Source organism: Condylura cristata, unplaced genomic scaffold (assembly GCF_000260355.1).
Source record: "Condylura cristata isolate star-nosed mole 26May11 unplaced genomic scaffold, ConCri1.0 scaffold00005, whole genome shotgun sequence".
Lineage (NCBI taxonomy): Eukaryota > Metazoa > Chordata > Mammalia > Eulipotyphla > Talpidae > Condylura > Condylura cristata.
Window position 1 is genome coordinate 25,144,977 of NW_004567106.1, and position 27,189 is coordinate 25,172,165.

Genomic DNA, 27,189 nt, shown 5'->3' on the forward strand with positions numbered 1-27,189 from the left:
TCTGTAAAACAGGGGTAACAATATCTATCTCAATGCTGTTGTTAGAAGTGATGAGTTAAGGTACAATACTTAATACACAATGGGTCTCAATTAGTTGTTATTACTTCCTTTTGGATAGAACGCAGAGCATCCATAGAGTGGGTGGATGGGTGAGCAAATAGACAAAGAAATGTCTATAAGAGACCTTCCATCACCATATAACATTATCATGCATATTTCTTAATTTCCTATTTGAAAATTAAGTTCATTCTTGGTGCTTCCCTTCCTTTCTTTGGGTGTTACTGTTTTCATATGATGGAAGACTCCTGAGTGCATGTGGGCAGCCTAAGCTTTCTTTGCATGTTCTTATCCTTGTGGGGACACCTGTCACAGTGTCTTTCCCACGTGTGTGTGTGTGTATGTGTGTGTGTGTGTGTGTGAATTACTGTACCAGGCTGGGAAGAATGACAGGAATGAACATTTTTGCAACCAGATTTCTGGAAGGTAAATGATTCAAGCAATGTGGTTCCAGAAATAAGCTTATCTAAGAAGCATGACCATTTGCTGGGAGTGACTCAGATACACATTAAAGATCTATTCTCTATCATCTTAGGTTCTGGAAACATCATCCCCCAAAACTGAACAGACTCCTTCCTAGCCTGTTGTCCTTTTGTTTTACTGATGATGTCAAGAAATCTGTTGTGTTATTTGTTTTATCTCTAGTCTATACTCTGTTGTCTTAGAGTCAAGCAATTGTTAGGTGTCTTGGTTTTTCCTTGCCATGCTAGCAAATTTGCCTGGGGTTGAGGGATGGAGAAGTGGTGGAGAAGATTGTGAAACAGAAAACTGGACTTCACAGCCAGGAGTCCATTAGCCCAGGGGCTACCTGGCACAGACCTCCAGGTTGCTAAGCAGGAGAGGTAATGGCAATGCCTTTCCTCCTGACTACAGTTTCAGCCATGAGCGACGGAGCAGTGTCACAGGACGAGTGAGGCAATACTGTTTCCCTCCGAAGGTCTGCTCAGGTGGATCAATGGGGTATAAGCAGAAATAGCACATTTAAATAGGGAACAAAGGAGGATGCAGTACAGGAACTGCATAACAGGTAAAGGCAGGGCTGAGTGAAACAAAGGCTGGCGCGGGCCTGCAAGGCCTGCCTGCACATTGAAAGCTCTTACCCACTATGCCAAAGGGTAAGAGAAAGAAGGCATTTCTGGAATCCAGAGAAAATACTCATAGATCTAAGAGAAAGTCACCTCAGTGATGCTAGGTCTTCAGTGGATTTGTCTCTAGCTCATGGTGACCTGTCAGGGAGTAAGCTGGAGAAAATAATCTTCCTCCCTCTTATATCTCCTGAGAGTACCTTCTGGTGGCTGAACCCCTTCTGTCAGAAGCCAAACTACAGAGGTGCATACTGGTGCCATCCATGTACATCAGGAGAAGGGAAGAGCTGAGAATGGGGGTTGGGATGCAAAAGAGAAACAGTCAGGGGTTGCTAATTCAGGTATTAGTGGTTTTGATAGATCTGGAGGGCAGGCATCTCATGACTCTGAGTGAATTTGATCTTATGTTTGTGGCTCAAAATGAAGAGAATCTGAACTTGAATGAGGAGGAAGGACGTGGGTAATAGAACAGCTTAGTGTCTGCTTGTGGTTTTCCAAGACTTGCCAGAAACTCAGGCCTGAACCTTCCAAAGGGGATGCTGAATGAAACTGCAGTGACTTTTGATCCCAGAATTGCTCACCTTGGTTCCCTTTCCCCAATAAGATCAGTTTTTAGGAGAAGGAAAGTTGCTTAAATTAAAGACAAATGAACAGGGTGAAGCCTGAAAGGCTACTACCATCCTGCTCACTAGCAGGTAGGGTATTCAACTAGGACACGAAAGAGGTCTTTGTAATAGGCTTTCTTTTGAGGGTACTTTGTAGAAGGCCCTTTTTTCATAGAATGCGAGGGAAAAACAAGATTAAGTTAGTTAATCCTATAAATCAAGGTTTGTTAAGCTTAGAAGAAGAGTGTGTCTCCAAGGCAGGAGAGATATTGTTCTATTAGTTTTACAAGGGAAACAGCTCATCTCCATCCATTTTTTTTCTTATTTAATTTTAACTTCACACCTTCATTAATCTCTGCACCCAATTCTTTGACCTAAGGGAGCTTAGCTTCTGGAATTTTGTTGTAGAGCAAGGAGGCACTTTGCTGAAATACAGTGGAGCGTTTTCAGGATATATGGCACTTCCTCTGGCCAAATGGGAATTTGTAATTTAGGAAATTCAGGAGATAGCCTTTGATTCTCAAAAAAGGTACCTAGATTGAGGGAAGTAATGGACCATCAACCCCCACCAGAAGCTTCTGGACATAAATGTTAATTTAAGAATAGTTAAAGAGAAAGAACAGCTAAAGAAGATGACAATTGATGAACTCACATAAGACACTTTTAAGAATTCCGCAAAAAAAAAAAAGAGATTTGAGGCCCTCCCTGGTGGCGCAGAGGGTTAAAGCACAGCACTAAGAAGCTAAAGCCACTTCTGCATGAGTTTGATTCCTACCTGCCCTGGAGGTGACCATGTGGCGCGGCAGACCTCTCCTGACCCGCCTGCTGCTCCCCTCAGCAGTGTACTTTGTCGAAATATATCTATTAACATTAACATTACCCCATTTATACCTATAGGCTAGTGAGGTTTGGGGCAATACCACTTAGATTGAAATAAGTTTTGCACATTGGTTTATGTTTGGTTTTTATACACTGCAGTTAGCAGAGTATCCTGTTTCAATGTTAAACTGTTTTTCCCTCCTCTTTGTTCTGTATAAATGTGACCTGAGATTAGTAGGAAGTGTCCTTCAGCCTTTTTATACTCTAAACTGCTTTAGTATTCTAGTGAAGTACCTCCCTGAAAATGTTTTAAAATGTATAACATAAAACTTAGAATTATAAAGGAAAATTTAATTTTCTGATAGTCATCAAAATATTTTAACGTGATAAGATACATATTTCTTTATTAATGTATTAGATAACAAGATCTGATGCTAAGTCTAGTAATTGCTGCACTTCAAAATTTCAATGAGGATAGTGCTATTTTGAGTTTTCTACATTAACTTTAATGTGACATGAAACTTAAAGTAATTTCTATTGATGTGAAAGTGTTACTGTGACCATTGCCTACTTTCACAAACATAGGAAATACTAAATTTGAGTTAAAGTGTGTTTTCATTCAAGTTCATGGATGGCCTGAATTCTGTCTATGAGCCCTTAAGGAACTCTTGCTGAGATCTCTTTCCTTTTTATTTCCTAAGCCCTCTTACAAATGAAACAAAATCAGAGGCAGCAGAAGACTAAAATGTTCACATATATAGTTTTAGAGAAATCAATCTAACCCATTTCATAACTGTTTTCCTCTTGTCATGGAAAATTCTAGATAAAGAATAAAGGACCAGAGAGGACAGAGTGGAGTCACCCCATTTTGAGGAAACAAAATGGCCATTTTGGGAGAATTCAAGAGTTCCAGGAGCTGACTCAGCTCCAGGCTTTCCCTAAAGTCACAGCTGTGGGGTTCCCTCCACTGATGATGTCATATTTCTCTAAGAATGTGTACATGATGGGGCCAGAATGGTCCTGTGGCCTGTTGGAAAGAGAGGATGAAACACCAGCATCAGAATAAAAGCTGAGCATGAGGTTGGGGAAATTTGCTTTCTTTACCTAATTTCATCCCACTGGAGACAATGATCTTTTGAAATGATATTAATTGCAGCATTGATGTTTAAAGAATAGTGTTCTCCTGGGTAGGCTGCTGTGGGTTTCCCAGTCAGAGAGGATCCTCTGAAAATTTGGTGAGAACAACTAAAGGTACATGTAGCATATTCTTCATTTAATTATTCCTGGAGGGCTTCTCACTTAGTTGGTTTTAAATTATTTCACTGTGACACAAGTGAATAAAAAGAACTTGAGTTGAAAAGCTATACTAATTAAACATTTCTAGGTAAAATAAGGCACACTTAATTTTCCAAATAAGAATAATGCAATGCAAAAATTAGAGAATTAGTAATGTCATGCATTGACATTCCTGTGGAAGCTTGCAAAGTGATCCATCCTTAAAGTGCCAAAATATATTTATAATAATCTAAGTTATTACTTTCCAATAATCTTTTCACCCATTATATATTTTACATATAAAATGTATGTGTGTGTGTGTATGTATATAGAATTTGAAATTTGTATTTTCTGAAATAACAGCCTAACAGAAACAGTAGGAATTCTTTAAAGTCATTTTGGGTGCTCTCATTAACCTGCTCTGCTTCATGGCCCAGTTCTGCCTCATGTCCTGGGTTTCAATCCTACTACCAAGTAAACAGTACTTTGGGAACAAACATTGATTTTCACTTTGGAAGGAGAGTCCTCTCTCTTCTGTCCAGATAGATGGACCAAAAATCTCAGCAGGAAACTCATCTGCCTATTCTCAAGTACCTCTGACCTGCTATTCCCAGAAGAAGCTCCTATACTTCTTCCTTAAAAACATCTGCTCTTAGGATGCAGCACTGCAAGCTGGCAGCAGCCACTTCGGTGCAAGTTTGATCCCCAGTCCCGGGGTGATACACATGGCGTGGCAGACCTCTCCTGACCTGACTGCTGCTCCCCTCAGCAGTGTACTATGTTGATCTGCCTGTTCTGCTCCCAACTCTGTCCCTGATGAAGCCTGTCGCCACCCCTGAGCCTCTGGCCTATACCCCAGTTCTGTGTGCACAAATAAATACATCTTTAAAAAAATAAAATAAAATAACTTCTCTTTGGGGAAACATGCCTTATACATCATTAATAAACACATCATTTAGGAAGGGAATTTAGCAAGAGCTGTCAACATTTCAAAGGCATGTTTTCTTTGACCAAAAATGCCATTTCTAGGAATTTAATAGTTTCATTTGTACACATGAGCAAACCATGTCCAAAGATACTTGATGCTATAATTTCTGTAATGAGAAACTAGGGGAAAATAGTAACTATTCATTGGGAAATGACCAAAAAAGCAAATATAGAAGGACTTTCACTACTGGTTATGATCCAATAGCTGCTAAAAGAACAACACTGTAGTCAAAATGATGAGAAAAGCTGGATAAAAGGTATCTGAAGGCATTTGTATGGCTATTATGCAGCCAGAGGAGAGAGGATGGCTTGATTAGGCAGATGAATGTCCTAAAAGCTTCTTTTTTCTCTGAGTCACAGCTGAAGTTTGGTGCTAGCATAAGGGTGGAAATCAAGCAGAGGGCAACTGTAAAGTGACAAACATGAAGAACTTTGGGAGACTTTTTCAAAAATTAGAGTTTGGTACTGTCCTAAAGAGTGAGGGACCAAGTCAATGCCGCAGTTACCAGTTCTAAGGTTTACGCAGGAAGAGGTGGTAAAATTTACTAATTATCAATTTATATCACATTGCGTTTAATCTCAAATAGCTAGGGTAAAAACCAAAATAATAATAAAAGAATAACAAAACTAATATAGAGGCAAAATAGGATAGTTTGAAAATTGAATACACATTATTCTTTTTTGAATGTTGACCCTTTACCAATTGATAGGTGTTAGGTCATAAAGCCAATCTAAAGAAATCTTAAAGGATTAAAGTCATATAGTGTGTACTTTCTGTTACAGTGAAATTAAATTTTAAAACAAAAACAAAACTAGAAATCTATTGTTTGAAAATTATGCAATTGTAATAATGTCTTAGTTAAAGAAAGAAGCCCAATAAAAATTAGAAAATAGCTCACTTAAAGGATAAGAAAATGACTTTATAGCTCATGGGATACAGCTAAAGTTGCAAAGAGGGAATTTATATCAATAAATGCATACCTTAGAAAAAAGATTGAAAAAGCAATTATCTAGTATTCTTATCAAAGCTCAAATAAGAGCAGCAAGTTAAATCCATAGTAGATGAATGACATTTTTAAATGAGAAAAAATTAAGAAAACAATAATTAAATAGAAAAACTTTTTAAAAGCTGACATTTTGTTATTTGAAGAGTATAATAAAATTAGTGAACATTAAGAAAGATGTGTCCAGGGGAAAATGGAGAAATCAGAAATGATCACTATCATAAATGAAAAAGGATACCCCTTTATAAATTCTATAGATAACTTAAAAAAACAAGGGACTATGTGGAGCTACTTTATTCTAATAAATCTGGAGCTAGAGAAAATGGGAACTTTTCCACTAAAATAACTTACCCAAATTCACAAGTAGATATAGAAAAGAGAATTGCTTTATAGCTATTGAAACCTATAATTTAAAAGCTCACAAAAAGAATATTTACAGATTCAGGTCGTTTCACTAAGGATTCTTCCTAAGATTCTCCAAGAGTAAAAAAAAAAAAACATTTTCTAAATAATTTTGTGATGCCACCTAAACCTCGATCTCAACACCTGACAAAATATTACAAGAAAGGATGTTACATAAGTTCGCTCATGAACTGTATATAGGAATTTTTGTAAAAACAGTAAACTAAATCCAGCAATACATAAAATGTGCACTGCATATTACTAAATGAGGCTTGTTCCAGGAAGAAATGCAAAAGTCTTAACTTTTTAAAACCAACAAATGTAATTAGACACATTAACAGAACAAAAAATAGGAAAATCACATGATTGTGTCAACAGATGTGGAAAAAGTATGTTTATAAAATTCAAAAATTTATTTTTAATAAAATCTCATAGCAAATTAGGAATATAACTATTAATATGCAAGACATTTTGAAATATGGTTAAGAGAAAATAAACACGCTTTAAACAAATAGGACACTACTCTCTTCATGTAGGATATGCAATTGAATCAGTACTATTTATTTAAAAAGTTATTCTTTTCTCTACTGTGTCATAATGTCACAGTGAAGTCATTAGATATATGTGGATATATTTTTGATTCAGTTTATTTGACCTGTTTATCTTTCCTAGTACCAGTAATATATTGTCTTAATGACTTTATGTTTATAAGTCATAATATCCTGTTGTGGAGTCTCCATCCTTTTTATTTTTTCTTTAAGGTTATCTTGGCTATTATGACCTTTGCATTTCACACAAATATGAACAACAGGTTGTCAATTTCTTATTAAAATCTTTCTGGATTCTTAGCTACAATTCTATTGAATATATAGACCAAGTTGAGGGGAATCTTTTCAATATTTCTATTTTCAGTCTGTGATTATATTTTCTTCTATTTGCTTCAAACTTAAAAATTTTGTCTTAATTATATTTTATTTTTTTATAAGTCAGGATATAATGATGAATTGATAGTTCTTTTTACTCTGAACATTTTCATAATGGTTTTCATAGTTACGCTCATGAATATACTATATTTTTACAGAAAGTAGACAAATCTTATTAGTCTAAAACACAAAGCAACTTAAAAACTTGTTTGGAATAAAATCCAGACAAACTGCCCTGGACACTGACATTGTTAGCTGCCTAACAGCCACACTTCAGTTCTTTGCTGGGATGGCCCCAATTTTATTTGATTTAGTGGTTTCTCCCTAGGGGAAGTACTCCATCTCCCAGTCCAGGGTTAATGCAGACTGACTGAATTCATTTATTGTGCTTATAGTCTCCTTGCTTGGGAACAGTTTAGACATAGGCATGTCTAGTCAATAAGATGGGGGAGCTTCTGGACAAAGTTCCTTCATTCACTTGGAAAGGAATCACATACAAAAATGCACGTACTTCTTTGGAAGGATGTCAATATGTCTGGATGCAACCACGAGTAAGCAGATGGTAACAACCCCGGGGGAACCTATCTCCAAGTCAAAGTTATCGTGCCCAGGTTGTAAGGCAGATGATGGAAAGAACCTGGGTCTGTTGACATAACAGTAGGTAGCCTATATAAGGTGCCTCAGATTTTGACAGCCAAACCTTAATTTTCTTTTACTTTCAGTGAAACTGTCCTAAGAGAGTATCCTTTGAGAAGGAGAGTTGGAGAAGTGTCCTGAGGTAACACTGCTGGTGAAGCTGGTGGGAGTTGATGGTTCTGTGCATGTAGAACCTTCAGAGCCTGCGAGGTTAGCTACTTTCCCAGGAGCCTATATTTCTGAAAGGATGCCCATGTTCCTTACATGACCATTTTCTGTCTATTCAGTTGAACTGATGGAAATATTGGGAAGAGGGGAAATATTTCACAGAAGCCTATTCACAACCTATTTATCTTTCCAGATAATTTGGTCCTTTCATAGTTCAGTGGTGTTTAGAATACGGGTTATCTAATTAGTGTTAGAACTCAGTTTTGAATCCAGATCTTTAGGATTGTGGATCTGGGACATGGAAAGAATCACAGAGACTTGAGTGAGGAACTGAGCTCCAGGCTTCAGTGTCAATCTTTATTTTTCCAGGTTTTTTATTCCCATTTTGTCAGCATTAGACAATACAGGAAACAGTCTAAACACAATATAAATTTAATATTTCACCATAGCCCTTATTTTGACCTTTTGCTAATTATCTGTGAAAACTGTATGACATTAAATCATGCAGACAGTACTTGTAATTTAAAAAGTTACGCATTATCAAATTAAAACATACATTGAAAGGTAAGGATCAGAGCGAGACATTGTAAGTTTTTTCGAGGAACTTTAACCACCTGTGCCCACACCAGGAAGGACATTCCTTGGGCCTAGATGATGAGTCTAGGGAGAACCAAAAGAGTTTGCTGAAGGCTCAACCTAGGCGGTCTTGCCGATGGGCACATAACCACAAGGGCCATTTTCGGATCCTGTTTGTGCAAGTGTGCTCAGCGCTCTGGTTAGTGTGACTGCACCATGTTCCACAAGTGTATCTGGCTGAGGCTATTGTTTCTCCACAGATCTCAAGTAACTCTGCCTGAACCAAACTGTGTCTGGACACTACGTTGGGAAACTAGAATGTTGTGACTTTAAGAAATATAAATGTTAGTCATCCAGATGATCAAAACGTATTTCTTATACACACTTGGCCTTCATCCATAGTTCCTGGCTTATAGCACCCCTTAGAACTTGCAAGTGTTGAGATTGTTAAAGTTATTTCTTTTTGTCTTCATGAAAGTAACTTTTGTAATAAACTTGAGAATGGGGACTGGTTTTCAGGAGCATGAACTTGAATAGAGGTTAAGTGTTTCAGTCCCACTCCCTGATTTCCTGGGAGAGGAGAGGTAGGGTTCAGTTGTCAGTGACTGATGACCATCAGTCATGTCTAAGACACAAGAGGAGGGGACTTTGGAGAGCTTTCTTTGGGTTGGTGAGCCTGAAGATCTGATGGGGCAGCAGCATGCCTGGAGAGGGCATGGAAGCTCCAGACCACACTCCCCGCCACCCCCAGCTTGCCTTATACTTCTTTTCCTTTCAACTCTTGAATACTATCCTTTAGTATCCACTGTAATAAATTGGTCATCTAGTGAATAGAAGGCCTTCTTGAGGTCTGTGTGCTGTTTTAGAAAATAAATTGGGCCCAAAGTGGATGACCTGGGAACCTCAGATCTGTAACTTAGCCAGAAGCACAGGCCTCCCCCAGGATTGTGGTGATCATCTAATGAGGACAGTCTTGTGATAGTGGACCCTAAACCTGTGGAATCTGATGCTATCTCTAGTAGAGAGAGTCAGAATTGAATTGATTGCTCGGGTACCCGCCTTGAGTCCAAGAATTGCTTATTAGTAAGAGAAAGCCGGAGTACATACCTACCCAGTCTGTGACTCAGTGTAGGACACCTGCAAAATGCCAAAAAACATAGATGGTTGTGGCCCAGTCTCTGGAGTCAAGTGAAGCTGAAGCATCCTTTATTGGGTCTCTAGGGTTATGCAATCCACAATAGCTGCAGCTCCCTCTGAAGTGTAAAGAATGCATCCTCATACTGGAGACTGCATGTTCTTTAAGCCCAACCCTACCAAAAATGAAGACAAAGATCCAAACAGTAGGTTTCTCCACAGAGTATTTCAGCTGTCTGCACAACAAGAAATCAGCATCTTCCTAGAAAGTGTACTGCCAATATGGCAAAATGTACTTGTCACTCCACAGTCACATTTGAGATTCTTTTCTCAGCAAAATAAACATTCTATTGCTGTATGGGTTGTTATGACTAAAATCCAGGGATTTGAATTAGTAATGATAACAGAATTAAACAAAAAAACAACTGTGACTGGTCGGAAAATCACAGAGCTAGTCCAAACTCAGCATTCTGGGTGCTATTTTGGAAACTTCAGTTTGTGCCTGCACATGCAAAGTGAAGGAGAGAATTGCCGCTATTATCAGAATATTTTCATATTTAAAAAAAAAACCACTTTTTTCCTATAATTATCTGAAAGTTTCAGATAAATTTTGGGTTATTTTGGTCCAAATAGTCTTTATAATTACCCCAGTTTTCTTGTACATGTAGTTCTAGATTGCTAAAAATATGTAAGCAGTCGAAGTAGTGCTGTTTCATTTTCACAGAGAAGTTGGGAAAGAACATAAAGGATCAAGCAATTTCTCTTCTTTCAAATGTAACAAAATATACCAACAATAAAAGCCAGAAGCATATACTAGGGAAATAGTACCACCTCATAAAGAAACAATTTAAAAGTACTAGCCTGTAGTTGATTCTCCAAAAGCAGTAGAATGGACAAAATGTGAAGAAATAAAGGTCTGAAGATACCGATATATCTTCTTTGAAAGGAAAAAGCCTGGAAAGAAAACAAAAATGAAAAGATCCAGGGGTCTGTTTTTATTGCTGCCTGTCTGCATCATGAGAGAGAAATAGATATTCATCAGAGAGGGGGAAACTGCTAAGAATTGGTGTTTGTTTTACTAGCTGGAAGAAGCATAGGATAACAAAATAACAGTGGAATAAGTGAAGAAAATTAAGGATGGGAAGTTGAGCTTGCTAATTAAGAATGCCTTTGTTTGCAAGGAGTACAAACCCATCTAACAGTGGCTTAAACCATATATGGGCATCTAGTAGTAGGCAGTAGTTTAGCAGCTCCCTGATTTTTGCCAAAGGAAGATCTAATCCCTTTTGTTTTCTGCATTCTGTCAGCTTCCATATATTTGCCGTATTGCTCCTTATGGTCACAAGATGACTGCCACAGCTCTGAAGTTTCACATCTGCTCTCAATGGTATCTAAATAGGAAGAGAGAGGACATTTCTTCCTTTTGAGAGATGGAACACTTTCCTAAAAGCTCCCAGTTGGCCGATCATGGGCAAAGGTAAGAGTCATCATAATCCATCCCCTTGGCTGGAAATAGTGATATCAGAACCAAACTGGAATCTATTAGTAAAGAAAGTGGGAGTGATACGTAGGTGGGAAGGCCAGAACAAGAGTCATTGTTGAATTCAAGGTATTCAAATATGTTGGGAATCTCTAGAGAAATAAAATTATATAACTTGCAAACTTTCAGAATGAATAAAAAACTGTCCTAGATCACAAAGACAGACAACAAAGAAATAGCAGCTAGTCTCCTTTCAAATAAATAAGATAACCCATAATATAAAATAATATGCTATTAATAGAATATTCACACTATATCTAATCTAACAAAAAAAATTACTAGTGAATCAGAACCTGTGAAAGAAACCTGTGGAATGAGTCATAACTCTATATTAATCCATATCACTAAAGCGGTGTGGTGCCTGCTTGCAAAAGCAGAAAGACCAATGGAATGAAACAGAAGATCCAGACTTTGGCACAGAAATTTAGAGTAATTTACTACTATTGCTAAGGGTGGCATCACAAAGCGAGGAAAATTATTAACTTTTCAATAAATCTATTGAGAAAATGATGGATATTGTAAAGAAATACTAAGTTGAAACCCTAAGTTATTCATTTGCCTCTGATAAATCCCAGATCTCAATGTAAACTAAAAAGAAAGAAAAAAAGTCATAAAAGCACAAGACAAAAAAAAAAAGTCTTGGGCAAATCTCACACACAAACATATGTGAACACACGTCCCTTCCTGCCCCCATCCCTCCCCCCACACACACACAGGGTTTGACAATATGTAATCATTTTTTTCAATATGTAATCTAGTTGTAAATGTTTTAGGCTTCAGGCCAGATGGTCAATGTTGCAATTCCTCAGTTCTACCACTGTAGCACAAAAGCAGCCATAAATATTATGTAAACAAATAGGGGTGGCTATTTTACAATGAAACTTTTTTTTACAAAAATGAAGAGTGGGATTTGACGTTACAAAACCCTGTTGTTGAGTGTGGAGAGTTTTTTAAACTAAGACTCAAAACTCGGAAGCCACAAAAGAGAAAACTGTTACATTCCACTGCAAACTTAAAACTTCTACAAAGCAAAACAGCACATTAAGCAAAATCAAAAGATAAATAACAAATAATAGCTGCAACTCATTGAACAAAGGCACACGATTCCTAACATATAAAACCTTCTAGCACTCTCCTTTGCTCTCATTTTTTTTCTTCCCCCTCTTCATTCCCTTCAGCAGGTAAGGATGTCCTTTCTCTCCCCCCAGATAACTTAAGCGACAGATATTTCAAGCTTGTAGGATGCTCTCCCAAAGTGCTGTCTGAACAAGTGGACTGGCAGCCCTGTCCGAACAACACAGCCCACCATGTCAAACAGGAGGCATCAAGCTACAAAATCACTAGATCCTAACTAGTGATGATCTCATGGTTTCCTGAAGGGCAAAGGCTGAGAGCCCACATGTCCAGTTAGAATTGGGCACAGCCAACCCAGAAGCTAAGACGCTGTTCTCCTCCCTGCCTCCTGGACTTAACCTTTAAACATCTCCTCCTAACACACTTTGAAGAGCCATGCTAAATTCTCCTTTCCACCACTGGTACTGTGATGCATGAGTTGCTATTAAAGCCTTGCCTAGTGCTGCCTGGCAAATTCCTTCACTAGAGGGCAAGGATCTACTCTTTGGGTGATGGATTGTAACACCCTCATCTTAAAGGTTTTCTCTTGATCCCATTTTCCTTACAGTCACTGCCCTCTTTTTGGTAGTAAAACTTGTGGAAGAATTGTCTCAAACATATTTCCTCTTTCTCTCTTAAACCCTGCCAGTTCCCCAAAACTGCTCTTTTCAAGACCCCTACATTGCTAAGGCCATTGGTCAGATTCATCTGTTTCTGACTTTAGTTTTCAGCAGTAATTAATGCAAATACCAACTTCCTCTACCTTAGAAAATAATTGGCACTTGGCTTCAAAGACTCTAAACTCAAACTTTTTTTTAAACTTTCCTCAACCCCTCTCATGCTTCCATGAGGCTACTTTGTTCACCCCTTCTTATCTTACTGCAGGCCACAATTTGGGTCTTTTCTTTCATGTTTCTATACTCAACTCCTTGATAATTTTATCTATTGTCACAGCTTATATAGCACCTGAAGGCAAAGAACTCTTGAAAACTCCAGAGTCATACATGCAACTGACCTCCCTCTTTGGGTCTCATAAACATCAGAATCTTAGCATACGTTCAGCTAACGCCCCACACCTATCCCTAGACCTACTCTACCCCTGATATACTCCCCATTACAGATGGAGCCAACCCTATCTTTTTGGTTGCTTGGATCAAACACTGTGAAATCATCCTTATCTCCTTTCTTTCTTACTCTGATATTTTGTCCTACCTTTAAATTATATTTAGATTCCAAGCATTTCTCACCCCTTCTACCTACCACCTTGACCTTCATCACAGGATGTCTCTATTGTATTAAGCTACTAGCCTCTTCCAATAGACATTCCTTCTTCTATCCAGATCTTCATTGGCATATTAAAATAGCTAGTAGAGTGAGAGTGACCCTCTTTAAAAAATGTCACATAGTGCCACTCCTGCTTCAGAACCTATAGTGACTCTCCATTTCACTTATGTAAGTACCAAAATATGTACACAGCCCACCCTATGAGGCTGTGACCTCTGCCCTTGCATCCTGCCCTGACTTCACTTCCATTACTCTCTCCCTCTCTCCTGTGCTTGGGCTACAATGGCCTTCTTGCCTCCTTGGAAACACCAGTTTCCTATCTGTTTTAGGGTTTTTAAATCAAGTTTTTTTCTACCATCTTCAACCTGATTTTCTGCTGCATTTCTTGAATGATCCATTACTAACCTTTAAATCTTGGCTCAGGGTTACCTTCAAATATGACCTGCCCAGTGGTATAAAAGGAATTATTTGGTCTTTGTTTCCAGTTTCTGGCACAGAGTTCATGAAAGTTTCATAATTTTTTGAGTGATAGTGTTATCTGGCGCATCTTTTGTTCTAATAATTGGTCTCTAACCCCTGTTCCTGGAAAAAAAAAGTTCTTTGAAGCTCAGGAGTGAGAGGAATGTTCTTTTTGTGTGCTAACAAGGTGTTTGGTTAGTGAGGGACCCTAGATGGCTTCAGGATAGAGAGTTGGTCACCAGAAAGCCAAAATAGGATTGTAACATCAACCTTTCAGCTGTGCCCCTTCCCCAGTATCCAAGGAGAAAGGGACTAGAGACTAAATTAATAAATGATTAGTTGATGCCTCTGTTAAGAAAAATCCCCAAAGTACACAATTTGAATTGCTTCCATATTGATAAATGCCTGCCTGTGCTGTTGTGCCCAAAGAGGTCATGGAAGCGCCTCACCCCTGCTGCATACCCTGTCCCGAGCAGCTCCTTGTCTGGTTTTTCATCTGTATCCTTTGTAGTATACTTCATATTCAATGGTAAGTGTTAAGTGCATGTATCCATGGCCACAGCAGGGCATCACGGACCTCCCACTTTATAGCTACCTGGTCATAAGTGTAGGTGACAACACTGGGCTTATGATTGGCATTTGAAGTGAAGGGTAGTCTTCTGGGACTAAATCCTTGTCTTGTGCGATCTGCACTAAGTCAAGGCAGTTAGTGTCATTATTGAGTTAAATTGTAGAATATCTAGTTGGTATTCACCGAGATTTGGAGGATTATTTGCTGTGAAAAAACTCCACAGCAAGTTCTGTGAGGTTGCTATTTTTACTCTCAAAAGTGTTGTGAGTAGAGTTAAAAAAAAAAAAAGGTTTTTCTTTTCTTTTACTGTCCAACTCTCAGTACTATCCCCCAAAGGCACTTTTACCTCCCTCCCTACAAATTACTTTTCTCCTCAGAACTCATTGTTTTCTAACAAGTCCAAGTCCATTATTTTTCCACTAACACTTATTATTTACTTTTTAAATGGTTTCATTTTAAAATTTCACTTTAAACCGTTGAAAGTGATTTTTTTTTGATGCATCTCAGTTGCTTAGAACGGTGCCTGGCACATAGTTGGTCTTCAAAATCTTTTGAAGGGACAAGTAAAACTGATCAAAGGATTTTACAGTTTACCCAAAAGAGGGAAAAAGTGAATTTAAATATATGGAAAGTTGCTTAATCTTACTTAGAAGAAAAATGAAGTCTCTGAAATACTCATTTATTTTCTCTATCAGCTGACCGTATCCCAAATATGACCTCACTGTTGCTTAGCCTGTGGTTAAAAAGATATCTTTTAGGTGGCTAGTGGAAGTTTATCCCCTGTGTACATAAAGCAATTTGGCAACTACATATAAGATTACAAATATGTACTTTTTTTTTGAAATACATACTCACCTGTTGTCTATTTTTAAGCTGTTATCTTTCTTTTTAATCATTAAATTACAAGAATTTTTATATATGCTGGATATGATGCATCAACTGTATTTCCTCCCATCTCTTCCATTTTCTTGTCATTTTTTTTTTAGAAATTCAAGACAAAATGAAACATCCACCACTGTCTATTTCACCTCACTTGAGCTTCCAGCCTTCTAGCTGGTAACCTCAGTTCTGTTGTCGATGTCCACTCTATTATTATAGTTTTTGTTCACTCATCTTTTTTTTTATCCTTATAGTGGACGTATGGGTGAAATCTTCCTATATTTGTCTTTCTCTTTCTGGCTTATCTTACTTTGCATAATTCCTGCAAAGTTCCTTCTGCTTATAAAGGGCAAAATTTCATCTTTTTTTTTTTTTAAGTACCTAGCCAATATTCCACTGGGTACATACATCATGTTCTTTACAAACTCAGTCACGTACCAGTGGATACTTAGGCTGTCTCCATAGCTTACCTATTGTAAATCATGCTGTCACAATTATTGTGGTGCATATAACTCTTAGAGTTAATTCATTTTCTTTAACCAGAGGCTCAGAAGTGGGTTTGTTGGACCATACGGTGGTTCAAGTTTTATTTTGTTAAGGAAGCTCCATACTGTTTTCCAAAATTGTTGCACCAGTTTACATCTCCCCTTTACTTTACATCATTTACTTTATCTCCAGACCCTTATCAATACTTGATAGTACCAGTCTTTTTGATCTAAGCCATTATCACAAATTATGAAAATTACTTGTGAGAATTATGGTTTCTATTTTCATTTCCCTAATAAAAAAGTGATGATGAATATTTCTTCATGTGCCTATTAGCTATCTGTATGTCTTCTTTGAAAAATTATCTATTCAGATTTTCTGCCCATTTTTAAAAATTGGATTGTTAGTTTATTTTATCATTGAGTTGCTTGAGTTTTTCACCTTGGTTATTAATCCCTTATTGGGATATATGATGTGCAAATATCTTTTCCCACTTAGTAGGTTTTTCTTTCATTCTGCTGATGTCTTCTTTCACCATGCAGGAGTTTTTTAATTTGAGATAGTCCAAGTTGTTTTTTTTTCTTTTTTTGTTTCCATTTCCCTTGCTGTTGGGATCAAGTCCCCAGTGTCATGGAATGCATTACGTATATTTTCTTCTGTCTATTTTATGGTTGCCGGTTTTATATTAGGGTCTTTTGTTAATTTATGCATATTTCTGTGTGTGAAGCTACAGAGTGATCAGTTTTGCATGTAGTTGTCCAGTTTTCCCAGTGTCATTGTTGAAGAGCTTCTTCTTTCTTGATTGTATGTTCACATCTTCTTTATCATAGATTAATTTGGAATCGTGTCTGTTTTTATTCCAATATCATAGTGTCAATTACTGTAAATTTTAAATACATTTGAGGTAGGGTAACACTATGCCTCCATTTTTTTTTTTAAGATTGTATTAGTTATTTGTAGATTTCTGTGGGTTCTTCAGTAATTTAGTTCTGTTTTACTTAAAAATGTCATTAGAAGTTTGATAGGTATTGCATTGTATCTGTACATACTTTTGGTAAGATAACCCATTTGTCTGTATTAGTTCTCCCCCATTGACAAATATCGGGTGTTTTTTCATCTCTGCATCTTTATTATCTCTATTAGCAAAAACTATAGTTTCATCTCCTTTGTTAAATTTATTCCTCGGTTTTTAGGGTTTTTTGATACAATTATAAAAAAATTATTTTCTTACATTTCCCCTCTTGGTTGATGTTTGCATAAAGGAATATAACAGATTTTTTTTTTTTGGTATATTGACTGGGTAGCTTGCATTTATTTAAGTTTTTTAGTGGAGTCTTTGGACTTTCTCTAATAATATCAAATATGCAAATAATGATCATTTTACTTCTTTTCTAATCACATTCCTCTTGTTTCTTGTCTAACTGCTCTATCTAAAATCACAAATACTAACTGAAATAGAAGTTGTGAGTATGGGCAACCTTGTCTTGTTCCTGATCTTAAAGGAAAAATGTTCAGTTTTCATAGTTGATTTAACTATGGGCTTGTTATACAGGACCTTTATAATGTCAAGTTTTGTCCCTTCAGTCTCCATTTACTATAAGATTTTATCATAAATGGGATGCTGAATCATGTCAGATGTTTTTTCTGCATTTGAAAATCTTCATATGAGTTTTATAGTGCATATATTGAACCATCCTTACATTCTTGAAAGAAAACCTACTGGTCAATTGTGTGATCCTTTTGATGTATCACTGAATTGATTTGATAAGGTTGTGTTGGGAAGTTTTGCATCTATGTTCATCAGAGATATTAGTCTAGAACATTTCCCCCTTATTTTGTGATCTGTATCTTGTTTTGGTATCATAGTAACGCCAATTTCATAAAGTGTGTTTTGATGTATTCCTCTTTTTCAAGTTTTTGGGAGAATTTGAGAAGGCATAATCTCATTTAATGGTTTAGTAAAAATCACTACTAGAGCCATCTGGTATTGGATCTTAGATTTTTTTGAAGATTGATTGTTCTTTCAATTTCCACATATGTAGGGGGGTCTATTAAAGTTTTCTATTTCATCCAGGTTTGTTGTTGGTAGAATGTACTGATTAAAAATTATTCATTTTTTAGGTTATCAAATTTAATGACATAGTTGTTCACAGTAGTCTTTTATGATCCTTTGTATTTCCATGGCTTCTGTTGTAGTTTTTCCCCTTTTATTTCTGATCTATTTATTAGCGCTTTCACTGTTCTTTTGGTTCTGTCTTACACCGCCATTTAAGGTTGTTCTTTCCTTATTTATTTTCTGTCTGGTTCATTTCTTCAGGTTGTAAATGGGTTTTTTAAAATCTCCTACTGTTATTATATTGCCATCCATATCATGCTCTAGTTCTGATAATCACTGTACTTTTGTATTTTGACATATAATGTCTATCCTTGTCTCTTACTAACTTTTTTAACTGGAAATCTATTTTATCTATTTCAATAGAAGTATGGCTTTACTGGCTTTTTTAGATTACCATTTCCTTGTAGGATTTTCTTCTAATCTTTTACTGTTGGTCTGTGTTTGTATTTAGAGCTTGATACTTACAGGCAACAATAAGGTGGGCTTCAGTTTTTGACCACTTAGGGATTCTATTTTAATTTCTGAATTCAAAGGATTAACATTTAGGGGAATTATTGAAATATTACATTGATTGACACTTAATTATTTGCTTTGGGATTTTTTAAAATAACTTTTCTTTCTTCTGTTTTTCACTTACTTCCTTCTCTTATGCTTTGACATCTTCCATTTGTGGTATGTTTGAGTTTCCTTTCCAATTTCTTATGCATTTCTTCTGTGGATTTTGTCTTGAGATTATCATCAGGTTTATGTGTAAGGCATACTTTAACTGTGTAGATTAATATTGAACTCATCCTCATAGTTCAATATTTTATCTCTTTCCTCTCCTCCCACCCCCATTGTATATTTTTGGTGTCTTGGTGCTTTTAGGTGTATTTCTTTTCATTTTATAGGAATTCCTTTAGTGTTTCTTTCAAAGCCAGTTAGTGGTCATGAATTCTTTTAATTCATGTTGATCTGTAAAACTCTCCTTCAATTATAACTGATATCTGGAATCTGGGAGGTATTCTCTGTTGAAATCCTTATATATATATATATATACTTTGAATACATCATGCATTCCCTTCTGGTCTGTGTGGTTCTCACTGAGAAATAACAGATAATTTTATAGACTTCCCTTGTATATAATTGACTTTTCTCTAGATACTTTTAGTATTCACTCCTTATCTTTAGTTTTTACTATTTTAATTATAAAATGTCATCACTTCTCAATGTTTTGACTAAGATCAAATGTTTTCACATGTGCCTCTTTGAGCTTCTTAGATTTGTATTCATGCTTCCTGCCCCAAGTTAGGGAAATTATCCACTATTACTATTAATTTTTAAAGATTTATTTATTTATGCATACAGAATTGGGATACAGAACAGGCCAACTGACCGAAGTACACTGCTGAGGGGAGCAGGGGGTGGGTCAGGAGAGGTCTGTGACACTATGTAGTCACCTCTGGGGCAGGGATAGAACTCATGGGGAAGTGGCTTTAGCTTCTTAGTGCTGTGCTTTAACCCACTGGGCCACCAGGGAGGGCCCTCTCTACTATTATTACTTAAATAAAAAGGTTCCATCACCTTTTCCTTATATTTACAATTTTGTTGATTTTAATATAATTTTAATAGCAAAAAATTGTAAACAGGGCCCTCCCTGGTGGTGCAGCGGGTTAAAGCACTGCACTAAGAAGCTTAAGCTACTTCCGCATGAGTTCAATCCCCGCCTGCCCCGGAGGAGATCCACATGGCTAGGCAGACCTCTCCTGACACCCCCGCTGCTTCCCTCAGCACTGTGCCTCCTCGATCTGCCTGTTCTGCTCCCCACTCTGTCTCTGGTGAAGCCTCTCACCCTCCGCATCTCTGGTCTGTACCCTGGTTCTGTATAAATAAATAAATAAATCTTTAAAAAAAATTTTGTAAACAACCATATTGTCTATCAAGAGAGGGCCAATAAAATATATTACTTACATACAGTGGGATAGCTTCTGTTCATTTAAAAATTTTAAATTATTAAGAAAAATTACTGTTAAGATCTAAATTGAAAGACTTCCAAGATATAATACTAAATAATAAAACTGATAGTAAAAAGTATTCACAATAGGTTCCTTTAGTTTATAAGAAGAAATATGAGAACATATGCTCATTTTTGCTTTTATTTGCAATAAAGAACATCAACAGATATATGTAAGAAATTAGTAAAACTAGGGCCCCTCCCTGGTGGCACAGCCAGGTAAAGCACAGCACTAAGATGCTAAATCCTCTTCAGCATGAGTTCGATCCCCACCCTAGAGGTGACCCACATGGTGTGGCAGACCTCTACTGACCCGCCTGTTGCTCCCCTCAGCATTGTACTTTGTCCATCTGCTTGTTCTGCTCCCCACTCTGTCTCTGGTGAATTCTGCCCCTAAACCTCTGGCCTGTACCCCAGTTCTGTATGCATACATAAATGAATCTTTAAAAAAAACAAATTAGTAAAAATAATTACCTATGTGGTAGAAAGGAAATGGGGCAAATGTTGACAAAAGTGAGAGTAAGACTTTTTCATTTGTATTTTTTTAAATAAATATTTCCATTTTTAAATTCAGGTGTGGGTTATCCAATTTAAAGTTAATATTTATATGTTTGTTTATTTAAAACCTTGTTCTTAAGATTTATTTATGTATAAGAACTGGGGCCAGGGGTACAGGAAGGATTAGAGGATCCACCAGAGACAGATTGGGGAGCAGATCAGGCAGATGGACCCAAATGTATTGCAGAAGGGAACAGGAGGTCAGGAGAGGTCTGTGCCATGTGGGTCAACTCCCTGGCTGGGAATCAAACTCCGTGCTGCAGTGGCTGCCGATAGCTTCACAGTACTGCACTTTAACCTGTTGTGCCACCAGCAAGGGCCCTAAAAGTTAATTTTTAAAAGCCACCTAATATAAAATAAATGTAAGAAGAGTAAAGTGACCAAGAGAAAATACCTCATATTACTTCAAAAATGATTTTATTTTAAAGTGGAGAGTGCCTTTCTCTTTATCAAAAAAAGACTCTAAATTAAAAGATGATTTGCTCTAACTTTACCTCTCTTTCACATAAACCCTGAGAACCTGATATTTGTGTCCCTGGCATGTGTTTGTGTGATATGGAAAAAGAATCAGTCACATGCACTTATACACACAGTGATTGCTGCACAGCAATTAATATTTAATTCAAATAAAACAAACATATTGTCAGTTTAACAGACTCATTGTCACTTGAACATCCAAATAAAATAAAGTAACCTAACCCTTTATTTTCTTAGGAGTCATTTTATTTTAGCAATATTCCAGCAGGAGAGCTTAGTTTACAACATAGAATCTTTAATCATGGAAAAAAATAGTTTCTGTATTCATTCAACAGGTTTAACAAGATGTGCAAATTAATGATTTTTTAAACATGTCATTTCAATCAGAACCTTCATTTTCAATCAGTGTTAATTGAATGTATTTGGGGGCCAAAACAAGGACTAGCAGATAAAGGAGAGATTGCTATTTATTGAACTGGCCGCTTTGGACAGAAGTATTTTTTTCTTTAATTGCTCTTTTGGGGGGTGGGCTTCAACATCGAAACATGGCTCTTTTCTACATCCCCCCCCCCCAAAATGGGTTTATCATATCCTGCTTTGAGGGAGTTTTCTGTCATCACACTCAGGTTTATTCAGCTGAGTCCCCTGAATTTGGGGAAGGCTGATCAGGGTGGGCACAGGAGTAGGGGAGAAGAAAATTGGATAAAAGGGTCAAGGCCAGGGAAGCCCATTCTCAGATATGAAGCGCTGTAGTTGGGGTTGGGAGAAGGCACGTTTAAGACCCTCCAGCTGGAAATTTCCGGCAGCAGCTTGGACCTGCTTTAAACTAGGGCAATCTACCTACCAAGTTGCCTCTCCCCAAAAGTGCTCAATTGTGCCCCGCGGCCACGCATAAACCAGCGGTGTTCTAAGCAGAGGATTCAGGTACCCCCTTACCCTGACATCCAACAGAGTGGTGATATCGGTGACTGGCGACAAAGAAGGTCTGGGCTGCTCTTATCTCTGGTTGCACTAGACGGGGCGTAAAAGAATGGAAAGCAGAGTTCAGGCGCCCAAGGAGGGCAGGGACTTGTTCTTTGGCATTGTTCAGAGCCCCAGGGGCGCTCTTTTCACTCTATGGATGCCAGATCCTTTTTTTCCTAGTCAGGGCCTGGGGCGGAAGAGTTGGGGTGTGGGTGGTTCCCGGAGGTGACACTGGTGAGGTTTCGGGACCAGCCCACTCCTCCCGCCTCGCGTCAGGCGGGGGCGGCAAGTGGCGGGGTGGGAGTCACCCAACATGATGCCCGAGGCCCCTCCTGCCGCGGCAAGGAAGCGCCATAAAAAGCCCTGTGCGACCCACTCTCTACACCCCATCCACCAGCTCTCATCACTACGAGAGGCGCGCCCGACAGCAGAGCACTCGCCGCCCAGCCCAGCCGCCTGGCCACACAGCCCGGTCGCCAGCCACAGTGAGTGCCACCACCCTCTGGGCATGGGGTGGAGCGAAGGCAACTTGCTCAGGGATGGGTCTCATCCTCGGCAGAGCCCTTGGGTCCCTAGGAGCGTCGCGCCCCGTTGCCCAAGCTTGTATGCCTGCCTCTGCTCTTCTGTAACCTCGAAGCGCGCTAGCCGCTCTAGGCAGCTGTTTTACATCTTTTATCTGTTCCTGTCCGATTGTCCAGCTGTTCTCTATCCGAAGCTCCTGACTGGGCGACCTCTCTGGGTTATCTTTTGTCGGATGTGAAGGGAGAACCAAGCCCCAGCCTAGGGCAGCTGGCAGACACCTGGTGGTCGCTTCCTGGAAGGGGGAGGGGGGTCATCTATTCAGTGTCCCCTGAACGAGAAATCTCCGGAACTTGGAAGCCCCTTGCCTAACTATCTTTCGGGATTCTCGGAGCGAACTAAAACTGTTTGACCAGGGGGACAGTTCTCTTTCCTCTCCCTCAAATTGCCATCCCGAAGTAATCGCAGCCATCCCAATAGCAGCTCGGCAGAACATCAGTAACAGAAGAAACTTTTCTGACAGGGGCTTGGGGAAATCGGTAGAAAAAGAGGTAATTCTTCAGCCCAGTGGGAGGAACTTCTAATTCTGTTTTATAAAGTGTTTAAACTGGCGCCTGGACTCCGCGCTCTAGAAAAGCAATTCTGACTCTGCTTGGGATGAAGTTGCGCGGAGTTTCCCGGAGAACCGAGGGGTTTGGCGGGCGCAGACGGCGCTCTTAGTAGGCTGGGTGGTTCTTGCTAAACTGGTTTCCTCCCGCAGGACTGAGTCTTGGGCGGTAAACGAGTGAGGGGCGGGGACGGCAGAGGAAGCAGGTGCGGGACCTTTGTTCTCTGAATCCCCAAACCCCAAACCCCGCTGCTCTACCTCTTCCCTGTTCGCAGATGCTGGGTAGCAAGCGACTGCGGTTCTCCGGACTCACCCTTGCGCTGTGCCTGCTCGTGTGCCTGGGCGCTCTGGCAGAGGCGTACCCCTCCAAGCCGGACAACCCGGGAGAGGACGCACCAGCTGAAGACATGGCCAGATACTACTCGGCACTGAGACACTACATCAACCTCATCACCAGGCAGAGGTGAGTGGGCTCTGCGGGACAGACTCAGGGAGCACAGGGCGGCACACCCCTAGAGCCTGCGTATCTTAGAGGAAGGGACCACTTCTTTTTCTTGGTTGTATCTCCTAGCAGCACAACAAGGAACACACGCCCAGCTCCAGTAAGTGGGTGGTCACTGAGTGCTTTCCTTCTGCAATAAGCAGTGTGGTGAGCCCTAGGGTTGTATGTATGATCATCTCCTACCTCCCACCCATCCTTTCTCTTGTTTTTCTAGTAGTGGGAAACCTGTATACAAAGTACATGTCGAAAGGGGACAGGAGTGCCCCAGGAAAGTGCTGTACTGAAAAGAGCAAACAGGGTGTCTAGAAACAAACGAACAATCAAACAAACAAAACACAACCTAGGAAGAAACAGAAGGGTTGTCAAAGATAATGCAGATTTTCCAACCTGCCCAGGGTGAATTCAATATTTAGGAAAAGACAAATTGATGTATTTTCATTTTTTCTATAACTTTTTTTTCAGTCTCAGACACTTAATTGAAAGTTGTTTCCAATAAATAGATATTTAGCAGACAACAGTTGATTGTAAGAGATTTTTCCAATTATATGGCAGGTGAGCTCTGGAAAGGAAGTGCTCAGTTGGTGATGTAAGGGAAAATTCACATCTAGCTAGTCACTCTAGGATGAAGCTGGGCATTACGCGGAGTCTGAGAAATTGAAAACTTTATTCTGAACCCCAAGAAAGCAAAAAGGGAATGCTTCATGGACTATCAATATCAAATATTTAGCAGAAAATAAAATTTGAATTACTCTTACAAATAATACAGAATATAATTTTTTCTCAAATTTGATTCTCAATTTTAGCTCTAAATCATTCAGTATTTTCTTTTAATTACTGAAAGTTAATGATTTCAATAAGCTATAAAGGATGAGCCATTTGAAAGAATTAGTTATTTAACATGCTTAAATTATAATTTGTAAAGTGCTGTTTTTATGATATTTTTATTGTCTTCTCAAAGTGGGAGGAATTTCTATTTCTTAGCTTACCTGTTTTATCAAAAAGCTGTTTCATCTTAAAATGCTCTTTGAAAATCCCAATTTAGATGGAATCATAAATACCTGAAATACCATCAATTAATAGAATTAGTTTATTTTAATTAGCGAAAAGCATACTTTTCAAAAAGTTAACTTCTTCAAATTCTGCTTCTGTTATAAACAGAACAGTTAAAAGAAATTGTACAGGTAAAAGAAAATACTATTTTCTAGGAAAACTTGGTTATTTTGTTTGTTAGAGCATCCAGTAGAGCTTTTGTGAAGAGCATTGCTTTAAGCTTTAACATATTCACATTTCAGAATGTTTTACACAGCATCATTTTGTTCAGTCTTTGCCTCAAAACTTCAAAGTTGGTGTTTTTATTCTCAGTGTACAGATCATGAAACTAAGAACATGCAAGCTTTTTTTTTTAGTAGAGATGATAAAATAAAAATATACCTTCTGATTTCCCTTGGATGTTGCTACCACCATCAACAGTCAGTATGGTCTTTAAAACCATTGATGAGGAAAATGAGTCTGAATTTCAATGAGAAGAGATTTGGGTCAGATAGTAATGAGTTGGTCTTGAAGCAGAACCTCCTGTCTCATCTGCATGTTTCTTCTTAGAAACCATCTGAAGTTTATAATCTGACCCATCATCTCCATCACACCCACCCATGCACACATCTGCACTTTTGAAAATTAGTATTTTAGCATGAATAATATCATATCATTCTCTTCCCTTCTCTTTCCAACTCAGTCATTTAAAGTTATATAGTCCTGGTGCATTGCTTCTACATTTATTCTAGAGCATGGATCTACCACATTCTACTTATTCAGTGCCCTAGATCTCAACTGGGAATGACTTTACGTGCCCTAGGACATTTGGCAAGGCCTGGAGTCATTATTTGATTGTTGTAATGGCGAGGGTAGGGGTTGGGGGTGGTGGGGGGGAGTGGGTTCTACTGGCATTGCTTGGGTAGAGGCCAGGGATGCTGCTAAACATCCTGCAATGCCTATGACAGCAACAACAAAGAATTATTCAGCCCAAAATGTCAGTAGTGCCAAGACTGACAAACCCAGCTCAGGATCATTGTTTCTGTTTGCACAGTGGAATCACCTGGGGAGATTTTACCTACAGAGTGGATGTTGAGCTCCACCCCTGGGGAATTAAGACAGAGTGTGTGTGTGTGTGGGGGGGGGGGCTAGGGCTGAACTTTCTAGTGATTTTTAAAATCTCTCCCTGGTGTGCAGCCAAGTTTGAGAATCTTTTCCCTAGAGACTCTGTCTTTGAAATATCAAGCATTGTAGAGAAGAAAGATAATCCAGAATTAACTAGAGAACAACGTTCTGGTACTATTTTATGACAGCGTAAATCCTGTGATTATAGATGTAGGTTCTTTTCTAGTAAATTGGAAGAAATATCTGCCAGTTACTTCACTCACTGGAACATGAGGAAGACAAATGAGTTTAGTTTGCACAAAAGTTTTAATGTTAGTTAAAATCAACTGATAGATAAGTCACAGCAATCTACGGCTATCATAACACCAGGAAATCTTTAGAGAAATTTTACAAATGATGATGATGGTGAAGCTTGTTTTGTTTATTTCCCCTTGAGTCCCCACAAAGGGATAATTAGAATAGCAAATCTTTCCCAGAAGCTCGGTTTGATTGTGCTTGATAGGCAATTAAGAGTTCAACCTCTGTCACCTTTGTTCCACTGTTTTATGTATTATCTAATGAACCCCTGCCAGGCTGCATTTTCACTTGTGAACAAAGCGGTTGCTGGTGCCCAATGTCTTTTCTGAGAAATGGTAAAGTAGCCTCTTTAGAAAATCCTATTTGGTATAGATTTGTCAGCTCCTTTTTGTGGGATGTTTCATAGGGGAGGGAGGGAAATATTGGTGTATTCAGTCACCTAGAGCAAATAACATATAATCCTGCAGACAACCATAACTTTACATTTATTGTCTTAGCCATGTCCTGCTATAGGAGGAAAACACCAAGAACATTCTTATCAACCAGTAGGATTTATAGGACAGATTTAAATCACAATGAGAGAAAGCTGGTAAAATAAATATGGAAAATACAGAAATCAGGATCTGTTGCTAGCTATAAGAATGGGTACATTTCAACAGCAGTAACTTGAATTTGTGTAGCACTTTGTCACTTTTAAAGCTTTCTAATTCAAATTGGATTTTCACAAGACTCTGCTTTAAGCAGGAGTTATTTTATTCAAGTGAGGAAACAGATTCCAAGACACAAGTGGGTCTAGAAGTCTAGTCTCCAGGTTTTTTTTTTTTTAGGGCTGTTTCTCAAATGTAATTTATTCTCTCTGTTTAGATTTAAACTACTGTATAACATCAAAACTATATCCAATTAACTAAACTACTGTATAACATCAAAACTATATCCAATTAACTAATATCCAAACTAGTTTGGAATTATACTTTGATGTATTTTTATACATCTCTCACCT

General features: G+C 38.3%; 1 protein-coding gene across 1 annotated transcript in view; it reads left to right on the forward strand.

The window, feature by feature from the left end:
- Positions 1–22,480: 22,480 nt before the first annotated feature.
- Positions 22,481–27,189, forward strand: part of NPY (neuropeptide Y) — a 7,535-nt gene continuing 2,826 nt past the window's right edge. The window contains exons 1-2 of the mRNA XM_004676779.2: positions 22,481–22,595; positions 23,512–23,699. Of these exons, the coding sequence (XP_004676836.1) occupies positions 23,512–23,699 (188 nt within the window). The 5' untranslated portion in view covers positions 22,481–22,595. The remainder of the gene's footprint in view (positions 22,596–23,511; positions 23,700–27,189) is intronic.